The sequence below is a fragment of the Pleurodeles waltl genome, chromosome 5 (assembly GCF_031143425.1).
Source record: "Pleurodeles waltl isolate 20211129_DDA chromosome 5, aPleWal1.hap1.20221129, whole genome shotgun sequence".
Lineage (NCBI taxonomy): Eukaryota > Metazoa > Chordata > Amphibia > Caudata > Salamandridae > Pleurodeles > Pleurodeles waltl.
In genome coordinates, this window is record NC_090444.1 from 631,607,859 (window position 1) to 631,621,339 (window position 13,481).

The 13,481-nt window shown below is 42.7% G+C and overlaps 1 protein-coding gene across 1 annotated transcript in view; it reads right to left on the reverse strand.

Annotated features, from left to right (window-relative positions):
• Positions 1–2,967: 2,967 nt before the first annotated feature.
• PLG (plasminogen) overlaps positions 2,968–13,481 on the reverse strand; it is a 387,567-nt gene continuing 377,053 nt past the window's right edge. The window contains exon 20 of the mRNA XM_069234491.1: positions 2,968–3,319. Within this exon, the coding sequence (XP_069090592.1) occupies positions 3,158–3,319 (162 nt within the window). The 3' untranslated portion in view covers positions 2,968–3,157. The remainder of the gene's footprint in view (positions 3,320–13,481) is intronic.

The following is a 13,481-nucleotide window of genomic DNA, read 5'->3' on the forward strand; positions in this document are numbered from 1 at the left end:
CTAAAAACTAAAGCTAAAGTACCTCTACACCCCCACCCACCCTAAACCCTAAATCTGCCCCACCAAAAAAACTACCCACCAACCCTGCCCCAACTCCGTTTACTCACTGTGTACTCTCCAGATCCTTCTTCCTCTTCTCTCCTCCCTCCTTCCTCCCTTCCTTAAACCTCCTCCCCAGGCCTTTAAATATAAACTACTCCACCCCAACCCTAAATAAAAAATATACCCAAACCCCCCCACTCCCGCCCCTAAAAAGAACAAAATGAACGAACCCACCCACCCTGAGCCCTTAAAAAAAATCCACCCCACACCTCTGCCTCTTAAAAAGAAATAGCCCACCATAGCCCCAATCCAACACCAATCACATAATCCTGCCCCCACCCTTGCCCCATGCCCCACTTACTCCACCGCGTCACTCCCAACCCTAGCCCAATTCCATCCTAATTCCTTAAAAAAATACTCAAACTCCCCAACTCCACCCCTTAAAAAAATAGCCTGCTCCCACCCACCCCAATCCCTTAATTCACCCCTGCCCCACTTACCTCACTCCCTCACTCCCGCCCCTTACCCAACCCCCACCCTAATTCCTTAAAAAAATACCCACCCCCTCCAATTTAAAGAAGGAAAATAGCTCACCCCCCACCCTCCCCAATACCTTAATCACCCCCAACCACTGCCCCAGCCCCACTTACCTCACTGCCTCACTCCCGCCCTAACCCAACTCCCACCCTAATTCCTTAAAAAATACACAAACCCCTACCAATTAAAAACTAAATTAGTTTGCTCCAGCCCCCCACCCACCCCAACCTCTTAATCCACCCCACCCCTGCCCCACTCACCTTATTTTTCCTATATTTCCATCACAGTGGATAACAATTTGATATCTAAAAAGGGCGTGTGGTAGGCATTCCTTCCAAATACTGAATCAATATCTGAGTGGAGTGAAAAAATTCCCCTTTAGGACAAGTGTGGTGGAGCAGCTTTTGAACTTTCCAGGTACTTGTGGCCACCTGGGCTGCCTGTTTCGGTTTGCCCCTGTGATGGCTTCTCCGAACAGACCCTAATGCATTTTATATTCTTTTGCAAATTTTATTTAATGTATTTCATTTTATTTACTAAGCTAATTTTAAAATTATTAGGTACCTCAAATGCAGGGATGTTTTATTTTTTCTGCAAACTCTAAAGGAGTTTGATGTCTGTCATTGCGTGGGTGCCTTTCTTAAAGCTGCAGAGAGATGTAGAAAATCGAAGAATGACTAAGTGCAGTAAGAACTGTTTATCTCTTTATGATACCGTTTTAGGACAGTGCTGTGGGATGGCTGCATTTTAGTGGAGAGGCTCAAGGTTGTAGAAGCCAACTTTAATGCTTCAGGTGGATTTTGATTGTCTTTTATGTACTGAATAAAGAGTATTGAATTGCATTAAATTGATATCTTACTGGATTCAGACATCACCTAGCTAGCCTATGCCACAGCTATTTCTGATGAAACACAGATCACTTGGATTTTCATTAGCACTTGAAAATCTATATCTTGTAGATTCTCAATAAATTGTTTATTGTACACCAATACTTTTTGAAAGTGGTAAGAAGCATTTCCTGACATTTTCTTATTTAATCTGAAACAGAGGTATGATAGTTTTAAGAGTTGTTGGTTTAATGGAACATATTTACGGTGATGTTATTTACTATAGATGTGACAAGTTTTTCAGTACTTGTTGTACCTAAGTGCTTGGCCTTATTGGACCAGCACAAACTTGCAGGAGAATTAAATTAGTCAATCATGCATATTTGTTTGCAAGAAATAAACATACTAGAAAATGTAACAGAGAATAAAGCATGGGTGCTAACAAAGGGTTTAATGTTACTCTTTTATTTTCATAAGCAGGTATGCTTTTCTGACGACTTTCCCAATATAAATCCTATACAATTAACTTTTTCTCAATATTCCTTTATGCCATTGAAAAATGCATATATTCCTTGATAACTTTTGCTTTAGATTCGAAAATTCTCTACACCATACACTGACCTCACTGATTTATAATTTAATCCAAACACTTTTTTAACCGTTCAGTACAGATAGCATCTAAAGTAAATAAGAAACGTTTTACCAGCTTTTCCCTTGTTTCTCCCCAGATGACTAAATGGAACTGTTTCTTAGAGACTTCACTAACACCCAATCAATGAAAATCTGTTTGGATACGAAGTATTACTAACTTTTCCCCAGCCTCACTTTTGCAAACTAATGTGTTTCTATTATAAAACATCTTTTGGTCCCCAGATAAAATGTTTAAAATTAAATGACTTGAAACACTAAACTGTTGGCATTGTAAATCTTCATTATGTTCTATTATACACATGCTTTAAGAATGTTCTATTGTTTCCCATTTTTGAAAATATTTTCAAATTTCACCTCTCATTTTTTTTCACTATCATTATACGTAAGACTTATGCACTTCCCTAAGCACTTCCCCTCATGATTGTAAGTTATTTGACTTTCTGCTCCATACAGCTGTAAAATCAATCAATGAAATTGAAAGTATGCTAGTTTACTCTATGTTCGTACTTTTTGGGACTGGACAATTTTTCTTAGACGTGGTTACTCATCTTTGTTATCTCCTTTGGCACATCTCCCATGCTTACAACTACCACATGAGTACTCTTGACTCCTATGTTAATACTTTGAAGACAATATCATTTATAGAAGGTTCTTATTTACTTTGAATGTTATACTAGTAGCCCTTGTTGTTTGTTATTTTTGTTCTTTGTTATCCTAAAACATTGCTTACTTATGTTTCTACAATTTAATGTAAATTTTTATGTTGCTAATATATTGTAAAGATATCTCATTTATTCCTTACAGTTACGTATGTTCTTTACTGTTGTTGAATTATACTCAATAAAATATTCTGAACCTTTGACAAGAGTGGAAAATCGATCATTCGTGGCTTTCAATAAAATTGCCAAACTCAAAGTGAACCTCACGTTTTTATTGTTAGTTCTGAATGCCTCACTTTCCAAATGGATGTTCCAAAGAAAACAATTACATAGGTTACAAATGTAGGACAATGATCATTCATTTCTGCAGGTATTTGCCTATATTCACAATATTTTGTATTGAACTGAGCTGCGAGGGAGGCCTTTGAGGTTCCTAATATCTCAGTTATTTTTCATTGTCTCTTCAATCCAGTCGATAAACATTGAAACTCGAACATAAACGCCGGGCTTCATAGGCTGGGCACATCCAAGACCCCAGGAGGTGACTCCCTGCAGAACATATTTTTCTCCATCGTGACAAACAAGAGGTCCTCCACTGTCTCCCTGTAGAGAAAACAAGAGAATATTGTTGTCAATATCGTAAACCACTTATTTCCCCTAACTGCCCTGTTTTGAGACAGTTCTATTCTGGTGTACAAGCTGTATGTAAGATCAAGGGCAGGCAACACAGATGTCTTTTGATCACATCTTTAATAACCAAAGTGGCCAATCTTGGACACATTTCATAAATGTCCTCTTGCTGCTGGTTTGATGTTTCATGATTTTAAATAAGTAGAATTACAGTGTTTTGTAAAATCAGACGTCCCATTTCTTCCGTACAACATAATAGGACTTATTCACCAAGGCCTTTTGAAGTAGAGAAAGTAGTAATCCTGTAGTGCTCCTTTACATAGGCCCTCATTCTGACCTTGGCGGGCGGCGGAGGCCGCCCGCCAAAGTCCCGCCGTCAGGTTACCGTTCCGCGGTCGAAAGACCGCGGCGGTAATTCTGACTTTCCCGCTGGGCTGGCGGGCGGTCGCCTTCAGACCGCCAGCCAGCCCAGCGGGAAAGAGGCTTCCACGATGAAGCCGGCTCGGAATCGAGCCGGCGGAGTGGAAGCTGTGCGACGGGTGCAGTTGCACCCGTCGCGTATTTCACTGTCTGCGCAGCAGACAGTGAAATACATGTAGGGGCCCTCTTACGGGGGCCCCTGCAATGCCCATGCCAGTGGCATGGGCACTGCAGGGGCCCCCAGGGGCCCCGCGACCCCCCCTACCGCCATCCGGATCTCGGCGGTCCGACCGCCGGGATCTGGATGGCGGTAGGGGGGGTCGGAATCCCCGCGGCGGTGCAGCAAGCTGCGCCGCCGCGGAGGATTCAATGGGGCTGCGGTACACTGGCGGGACCCCGCCAGTGGTGCCGGTCCGACCGCGGCTTTACCGCCGCGGTCGGAATCCCCATTGGAGCACCGCCGGCCTGTCGGCGGTGCTCCCGCGGTCCTCCGCCCTGGCGGTCAAAGACCGCCAGGGTCAGAATGACCACCATAATCTTGCATGTCTTTGTGAATTGGCCGCAAAACATTCAAAATGGGAATATTCAGGCAATATTCATAAACAATTAGTACAACTAATAGGGAGTTGGTTTTTACGGGCCAATTCACAAAAGGAGGTAAGAGTATTTGAATGTGTAGTCTGGTAGCACTACTTCCCATACCCATAAATGCTTTGTGATTCTGCCTCAATATGTGTTTATAAAGTGCATTTTGACTCATAAGAGGCAAAATTGGTAGATAATAGATTTTTATTGTTACCCAACGCAATGGCGCTCCTTTTCAAAATCACTGATGCGTGGAATGCTCAGTGGAAACTCTGAGACCTGAACTTGTAACAGGGGGGTCAAACACCTATCTGATCGCCTATTAGTCCACTGAACTGTCAGAACCACCTATGAGGAGTGTTTTGCCTAGGACACGAGATAGTTGCCCCTAACTAATTGCAAAGTATGACAAATTACAAATGAAAATCATGCTTATATTTCAGTTCATTTGGATCTCCTGTGTCAGCCAGCTATCCTATGTGGAATGTACAGCATCTGAAGCGATGTAGGCAGAGAATGACATTCCAGCATAAACTAAAGGAGGAACTCTGGTGCCAATTTCTGTTTCTTAGTATCTGTATTTGCTGTGACTGTATTTTTTGTATGCCTAAAGCTACTGAGACTGAAGGCCTAATTTAGAATTCAGCGGATGGGGTTATTCTGTCACAAACTGTGATTCCATCATATCCTATTGACATTATTTTATGGCGGGCAGGATATCTATCACATTTGTGAAGGAGTACCCTTCCACCAAACTCTAAATCAGGCCCACAACTTATTCTGCTGCGTCAGCTTGCCAGTTGTTATTCAGTATCTTTATAATGTGATCTTGATATGCACCTATATTGGATTGATTACTAATTTTTAATAAACCTACTAAACTTTACATACTGATTCCTGGACCTTATTGTGTGGCCAAATGGGCTCCACGAAAGTCAAATTGTAAATTTGTTGCTGACTCTCTTGCCTCCTAGTCAACTAAAAAGATCCATCGGATGAAGACTAACTTCCACTTCCATGCACACTCCAACAGATGGTACCAGAGGATTGTTAATTACTAAAGCACAGAGTTAGAGTGTCCCATTCTAGACTTGCCCAAACCCAGTTCAAGCCCCTAAAGCCCGTGGTTCAATTTGAAAGACTGACAAAGTTTCAGCAGTTCAGGGGAGAGTTGTAACAGGGTAGGAGTGAGTATTATTATGGTTGTGTGTTACAATTGCTTACGGCTAGCTTGCAATGTTTTCTGGAGATCATGTGGTGTAGTGTAGTAGCAATGTTTTAGATTGTTGTGTGAGTGTACTGCTTAATGCAAATTTGTAGTTGTCATCGGGCTCAACGTAGCCTAAGATCCTGGGATAGTAATAACTTATTGGTGTAGAAAACACTGTTTTGCAATGGTCTGCTAAGCTATATGGTGCTCGTTGTGAGATGTTGTCAATGACACAATTGAGATAGAGACATTTATTTATCTTTGCATTAGAGTAGGGTGTGCTTGGTGTAGTAAATCTGGTCCACAGGGAGAAGTTAATCCAGGTTATTCCCTGCTGGTCGAGGTTTCAGTATGAGTCAGAGTAGGACGTAAAGTGTCACAGCGGACCATTTCTTGTGTGATTGAGTACTTTAATTTCTTGAGTAGAGCAGACAAGGTTATTTGTTGAAATCGTTTTGCGTTTTTATTATACGTATTTAGTGCTGGTAAGAGTGTGTTCATAAAAAGTTGCAAGGGAGGGTGAGCGGCTGGGAGGAGAATGGCTTACATCACAGTGTGCTGGGATTTATCGATTGGTGTTGAGCCGTGCTTTTATTGGTTGCCTACATCATAGAGTGCGGCGCTGTCATTGGATGTTGCTGTTGAACAAGAATTGTGGGTAGAGATTTATTTCCTGATTGGAAACAGACTTCTATTTGTGATTGCTGACAATATTGTTAAACAACAAAGGGGCAGATTTAAGAGCCCCTAGCACCTCCTTGCACCACATTAGAATTATTTGTTTACGCTAATGTGGCCCAACGAGGCCAAAATCATTGCACCCAATTCAAAAAGTTGCGCAATGCATACATTGCGCCATTTTGTAAGCATTTACACCACATTATGCCTATGCCAGACATAATGTATGCAAAGGGGGCATTCCCCCCGTTAGGGGGAGCCAGAAAAATGGGGCAATGAAATCTAAGAGAGATCTAAGAGCAGGCATTAAAAGGAGACACACCATTGTTTACAATGGGACTCAATGGGCTTTGCAGGATTAGCGTGAACATTTTTTACGCTAATCCTGCAAAGCTCCTAAATAGTATAAAAAATTATGACGCTAGTTCCCTAACTACCGCCATGGTGCACTGTATCTTGGATACGGCGCACAGATGGTAGTGTTAGGTGGGCACTAAGGTGCAAAGAAAAGTGGCACTGTAGTGGGTGCAGAGCCACTTTTCTTAAATCTGGCCTAAAATGTTTTAAGGCCATAAGAGATCTAATTTCATAGGAGAATACCTATTCGGGAGGGAAAAGAGGCATCACACGAAAAATGCCAGGTCATTATCTGGCTATAAATGTGGGTCTTCACACATGTATTTGGCTGAATCAATGGCATAAGATCACAGAGAAAGATAGTGCATTGATGTTTCCACGCTATGGTGTATTTAATTTGAGAACCATTTAAAATTTGAGCCGATTATTGTATGAGATGCAACCACAACCTAAACCCCTGCAGTATGAAGCACTTAATGCTTGGCAGCGTGCAGCCCATGTTAAGCAGAAGGAAAGATGTGTGGGAAAAGTCCAAAAGGCAGTGTGTACTTGTACCAATGCTAGATGGGATGCGGAACAAAAAAGGTGGAGGACTGACATGATAGAGGGAGCTAGATCATACCCTGCATTGATGAATGAAGAGACTGATAAAGAGAAAGGAAGACAAAGGAAAGGAGGGGGAAGAGACAAAAGAAACAGAGAATATAGATGAAGATAGTGACTCTAACGATGACTTCTCAAATGTATTGCTATTGGAGCGTTCACCCCCATTTAATGAGACCCAACTTAAGGGAATGAGTGGTGTAGTTCCCAGTGGAAATTCATGAGTACCCTCTGCACCAGTGAATACAGGAGTAAATATGAGTCAAAACCTGATGGGAGAGAGTTCAGGGATTCACACCCCTGTTAACCTTACTGTTTACACTGCCTCAGATGCAATCACTGTTCCAGTCACTGTTTGTCCTGCAGTTACTTTATATAAACCTGAGTCATCAGGAGCTGCAACACATGCTTTAACAGTTCCTACTGGAATAATTTTGTCAACTACTGTTCATGTCGTCCCTGGATGGGGAGAAACAGAAAATACTTCCTTGTTCCCGACTAAGGTGACTACACCCTATGCCACTCCTGTATCTTCAGTAGCGAATCAGGCAGGATTTTTCCTTACAGGATAACCAGCCCAAGGATCGCAAATCCTTGTCATGTCTATTTGGAATTCACCTCCGAGTGTTAACATAGTACTCGCAGAGAAGGAATAGTGTATAATGCCCCTGTGATGCATATTGGTCTTAGTGCTCAAGAATTTGACGATTGGCTTAAAGATTTAGTCGTAACCTCAAGGGAAGGTCTAAGCTCAGGATTAAGCAGAGAGACAATTCAGTCCCCGGTGGGAGAAAATATAGCAGATGTGGTCAAATTAAAGTTAGCACTGGATGAAAAGATATCAGTAATTCTTGATCTTTCCCGATTAGATACCTACTAAGAGAATTAACTTGTGTTTATGTGTAAAGAGTTTGCTAAACGTGCAGGACAAATGCATGGTTGTCTGAACTGGATCAAAAATACAATGTAGATTTAAGTAGAACCAAGTCATTGCAGAGAATCTACTGCATGTGTTTCGATGATGAGAATTACATTTGTAGAATAAGAGCCCGATGAGTGAAAATGAAAATTAAGGAGTTGATTCATAGCATTTGAAAATGGAAGGAGTTAGATAAGTGGGAAATAAGATGGGAGAAGAGGAGAAATAAGAAGAAGACCAAGGGAGAGCTGCCTCCGTCCACATTGGAGGGAGAGGGCATGTCAGCTTTTCCATTGAGGGAAGCGCCTGTGGAGGTTATGTCCATGTGCCTTGGAGTAGAAGTGTTCTTGCCGCGTTCACTAAATAGTTCCCCAAATTCAGAGAAAAGCCAGAAAAGTCGTACAAGCAAGTTGAGTGGTTTGTGAAAAATTTGGAGGTCCTGTGGGTGGATTTGTATACTTTCTTTGACAATGTGATACAGAGTGATTTGTTGGCAAAATGTAAAGTGGCTATAGAGTGGCCGGAGAAGAAGCCACAAATAAGTCCAGTGACAAATGCTTTATCACCATTACTAATGAAAAAAAGGTGATGACCTTCTCAAAATAGACGATACCAGCTAAACATATTGATTGGGTTACGATTGACAGGACAACCCAAGAGCCCAAAGAGTCAGTGCATACCTATTATGAGAGATTGTTGTAAATGTTAAAGCAGCACAGTGGAATGGAGGCTCTTGGGGTGAAAGACATGGGAAATTTTGTGTCTAGATTTGTAACAGGATCGAGATTGGCCTGATAATTCATCAGAATTTGATTTGATGGCAAAATAAATCTATTGATGAAATCTTGAGATATGTGAAATATTACAGTAATGAAATGGAGATGAAGCATAAAGGACTAAAGGAGAAATTGATGTGGCACAAATGAAAGCTGTACAGAGAGGAGAAGGACTGAGTCAGCCTTTTGTAGGGAATGTGTGCCCTATGCACGAAGTGTATCAGCAGGGAACGCTGGTGATGAAAGGTGGAAACGGGTTCCCACAAGAAGGTAGAGGATGTGGTGTTCCGACTGACCCGACTACTGGGATTGACGTGGCAACTTTGAAAAAGATGAATCCTTGTCATTATTGCAATATGTTGGAGCACTGCAAATGGAAATGTCATCTTAATCCTCAAAATTCAGGGTCTACAGAAACCCAGGGTAATAACCATGTTCAGTCACAGAAAGTACAGAGACCGAGAATTCGAGAGTGCCCCAAGCCCCAGTAATGTAGGTTCCACAAGCACTGATGCCACAGCAAAATACAAAGGGACCCAGATTTTATTAAAATCAAGTCCCGAACATAAGTCAGAATTCTTTCCAAAAACAGGATATGCTTCAACAGTTTAAATAGTTTGAAGCATTTGAAGATTACAATTCTGACCAGTCATTATGACAGTGCATGATGGGCAAGGAAGATTACGTTCTTGGTGCAGTCTTATAGGTAGCCTAGAGTGGTCCCTTCATAGATGGTGAGGAGAATGTCCACCCCATATCTTACCTGCTTGATACTGGTTCTACCTGCTCCACTGTTGGAATAGTGGAAGTTCCAAGCTACCTATTTTGGGAAAAAGAATCCAAGTTGTAGGAATTGAGAATAAACAAATGACAAGCTCCGTAACAAAAGAAGTAGCTGTGAAAATATGGTCCTTTGAAGAGAATCACCAATTTGTGCTGTGTGATTCTAGCACGTTAAGTCTTTTGGGAAGAGATCTCCTGTGCAAACTGAATTGAACCATATACTGTACTCTTAAAGGTGTTGAGTTTCAAACTCATGATGAGGATGTTGCCTTTAAACTGGAAAGAGATGGTCTTTATGTGGATTGTTCCCTATAATGACAAATAATGATTTATCACCAGATCTTAGAGATAAGGAGAAATCTGAAGACTGGGAAGTTTCAGGAAAAGGCATAGGTCTCATCAAAAGTGTTGAACCTGTCTGCATGAAAGTGGAACCAAATGTTGATTATCCAAGATAACCACAGTGAAATCTGACCCCCAAAACAATTTCTGGGATCACTCCAGGGATTGACTCAATGATGCAACAAGGCATTTTAAAGGAGATAATGGAAGCCCATGTAACTCACCTACTGTGGGCTTACAGAAGCCTAGCGGTCAAAACCATATTGTTCAAGACCTGAGAAAGATAAATACCATTATTGTTTCCTGTTGTCCCATGGTACAGAACCCAGCTGTGATTTTTATTTCAAATTTCATGTGAGGCTGAGTGGCTTACTGTCATCGATTTATGCCAGGCCTTCTTTTCCATACCACTCCTTGAGGACAACCAGTTCCTCTTTGGATTTTGGTTCCAGAACCATGTTTCGTCATGGTGTGGAGTCCCATAAGGTTATACGGATAGCCCCTTGATTTTTAAGCAGATCCATAGAAAGAATATTGAATCCTTAGTTATGCCCTGTAACTCTGTTCTAGTGCAATTGCAGGTAAGTCAGGTTCTCCGACAGGAGAGGGGGTGGGGGTGTTATGAGTGTGGGGGGGGGCCTGTTTTTTTATGCGTGTATGCGAGTGTGAGTCGCGTGGAATGCGTGCATGAATGAATGAATGTGAGTGTACGTGCATGTTGTGTGTTGTGAATGCGTGTGTGCTACAATGTATGTTAGTGTGTGTTGCGGGGTGTGGGTATGTATGTATGTGTGCATGCGTGGGTGGATGTGGGTATGCATGTGTGTATGAGTGTGTATGTGTGCGCGTGTGGGTTTGTGGATGTCAGGAGTGGGAGGTGGAGGGTGGGGGAGGAGTCTGGGGAGGGGGTGCGGGGGAGACCCCTATCAGTGCCAGGGAAGGAATTCCGTAGTGCCTACCGCCATGGTTTTTGTGGCGGTAGGATTGCCACAAAAATCATGGCAGTAGGTGGGGTCATAATCCCAAGGATGGGATTGTGACGGCTGCCAGGCTGGAGACTTGTTACCGCCCTGATGGACGGAGCAGTACATTGGTGGTTTGGCATGAGCCAAACCGCCAATGTCATAATTTGGGAAAAGGTACCGCCAGCCTGTTGGCAGTACTTTTCCCCAAATTAGCGCCATCCCCCAGGGTCGTAATGACCCCCAAAGTGTCCCTGAGTAAGTTGCAGTTCTGTCAAAAAGAGTTCCAGTATCTGATACATCACATTGAGATGGGAGCAAGGAAGGTGTTGCAGAAAGATTTTCACCATTCCAGAAAATGAATTAACCAACTACTCAGAAGGAAGTCAGGATGTTTTTAGGAATGGTGGGCTACTGTCACCAGTTAATCCCAAACTTTTCCTTAGTGGCCAAGCCTTTACAGAGGCTGACACATAAGAATGTGTCTGGTCCGATGGGATAACAATTTCTTAATCACTTTCCTAGAGTTAAGAGAAAGTAACTGTCATGCCCCAGCAATGGGAATGCTTGATTATAACAAGGCATTTGCTCTTTTTTGCAGTGAGAGAGGGGGCTGTGTTTTCTCAGTGCGTATACAACTGCATGGAAATGCCCGAAGGCCAGTGTCCTATTTCTCTGCTACCCTTGATCACGTTGCTTCAGCACTGCGTGGATGCCTTAAAGCAGTGGCAGCCATAGGTGTCACCATGGAGAAATGTGAAAGAAGTGCGATGGGTCATCCCCTTACTGTGTTTGTGCCTCAGTCATTTGAAATATTGTTAACCTGTACCTGCACCCAAGATTTGAAAAAATAGCCGGTTGACCCTCTATGAGCAACTAATTTTGGCTGCCGAAAATGTGAGTTTAAAGAGGTATGTCACCTTAAACCCTGCTACAGGGTTACCCCATACTGAAACTGAGGGTGAAGATGGGGAAGTGGAGCATGATGTTTTTGATGTCATTGAATTATTCACCAAGCCAAGACCAGACATTCATGGTAAGCCACTATATGAGTCTGATTTCATTCTGTTTGTTGACTGGTCTTGTCTGAGAGACCATGAAGGGAATCTAAGAGCTGCCTATGCAGTTTGATGGTCTCAGGTGTAGTAGAAGCCTCCTGGCTTCGAGGAGTGCTCGCATCAGGAGTGGCTGAATCTGTCACTTTTACTAGAGCATGCTGTGTTTCTGAACAGCTAAAAGTGATCATTTTTACTGATAGTCAGTATGGCTTTGGTGTTGTCAATGACTTTGGACAGCTATTTCCCCAAATGGGATTCATGACCTCATTAGGGTTTCCTATGAGACACGGGGAGTATGTGAAAAAACTGCTTGTGCATTACAACTGCCTACCCAGATCGTGATTTTGAAATGCTTTTCACACCACAATAGAGATCACTATGTGACAGTGGGTAACAAGTACGGAGATGAAATCACAAGATACTGTGCTCATGGAACTTGTACATTCGATGGTGAATACTCAAACGAGGCTACAGATGAGACCAATTTTAACCGTTTGTTAACAACATACATGGGAAGAACTTAAGATGTTGCAAGAGGAAGTGTCAGAGGCAGAACAGCAAAGGTGGGTCAGAGCAGGTTGTGTCAAAAGGGATGATGACATTTGGGTTTCAGCAGATGGAAGGCTTGTGTTGCCAGATAGTCTTTTTACCCCAATTGCTAGACATTTTCATGGTCCTGCTCATGTAGGGAGGGATGCCATGGTCCATCTGTTTTGGCAAACGTGGCTTAACCCCCGATTTAGATTGATGGCTGAAGGACTGTGTCACAGATGTGTTGTGTGTCAACAGTGAAACTGCAACATATAGGAAGATCAGGTGGTCCACTCAACAGGATGCAGTTGGACTTTATTGAAATGCCTGTGTGCAATGGACTGAGATATGTCCTAGTGGTCATGTACATCTTCTCTCATTGCGTTCAAGCTTACCCAACCAGGAGGAATGACAGTCTCACAGTAGCTAAGTTGTTGCTGAGTGAACTGATCCCCAGGTTCAGTTTCCTGAATTCTCTGGAGTCAGACAGAGGGACTCATTTCAGTAATGAAGACCTGAAACTGTTGTGAGCACCATTACAAGTGGAGCAAAGACTACATTGCAGTTATCGACCTGCACACTGAAATCCAGACTAGCTAATATGTGTGATTTGATGTCTTTGAAGTGGCCTGATGCTTTGCCTCTTGTATTGATGAGTCTTTGCAGTATCCCTTATCGGAGGATCGGACTGTCCCCCACGAGATAATTATGGGGGCAGAGAATTGAGACTGCCAGCTGTACCTGCGAATGCGCTTGTGAATATTACAGATTATATGATTCTTGATTACTGCAAAGGACTGGCTGTTGTGATGCATGTGCATCCCACCAGGTTGGAACAGCCTCAGCCTTGTCACATCAGGAGCAGTGCCATGACCTAAGTGCTGGAGACTGGGTCATAGTGAAGAAACATG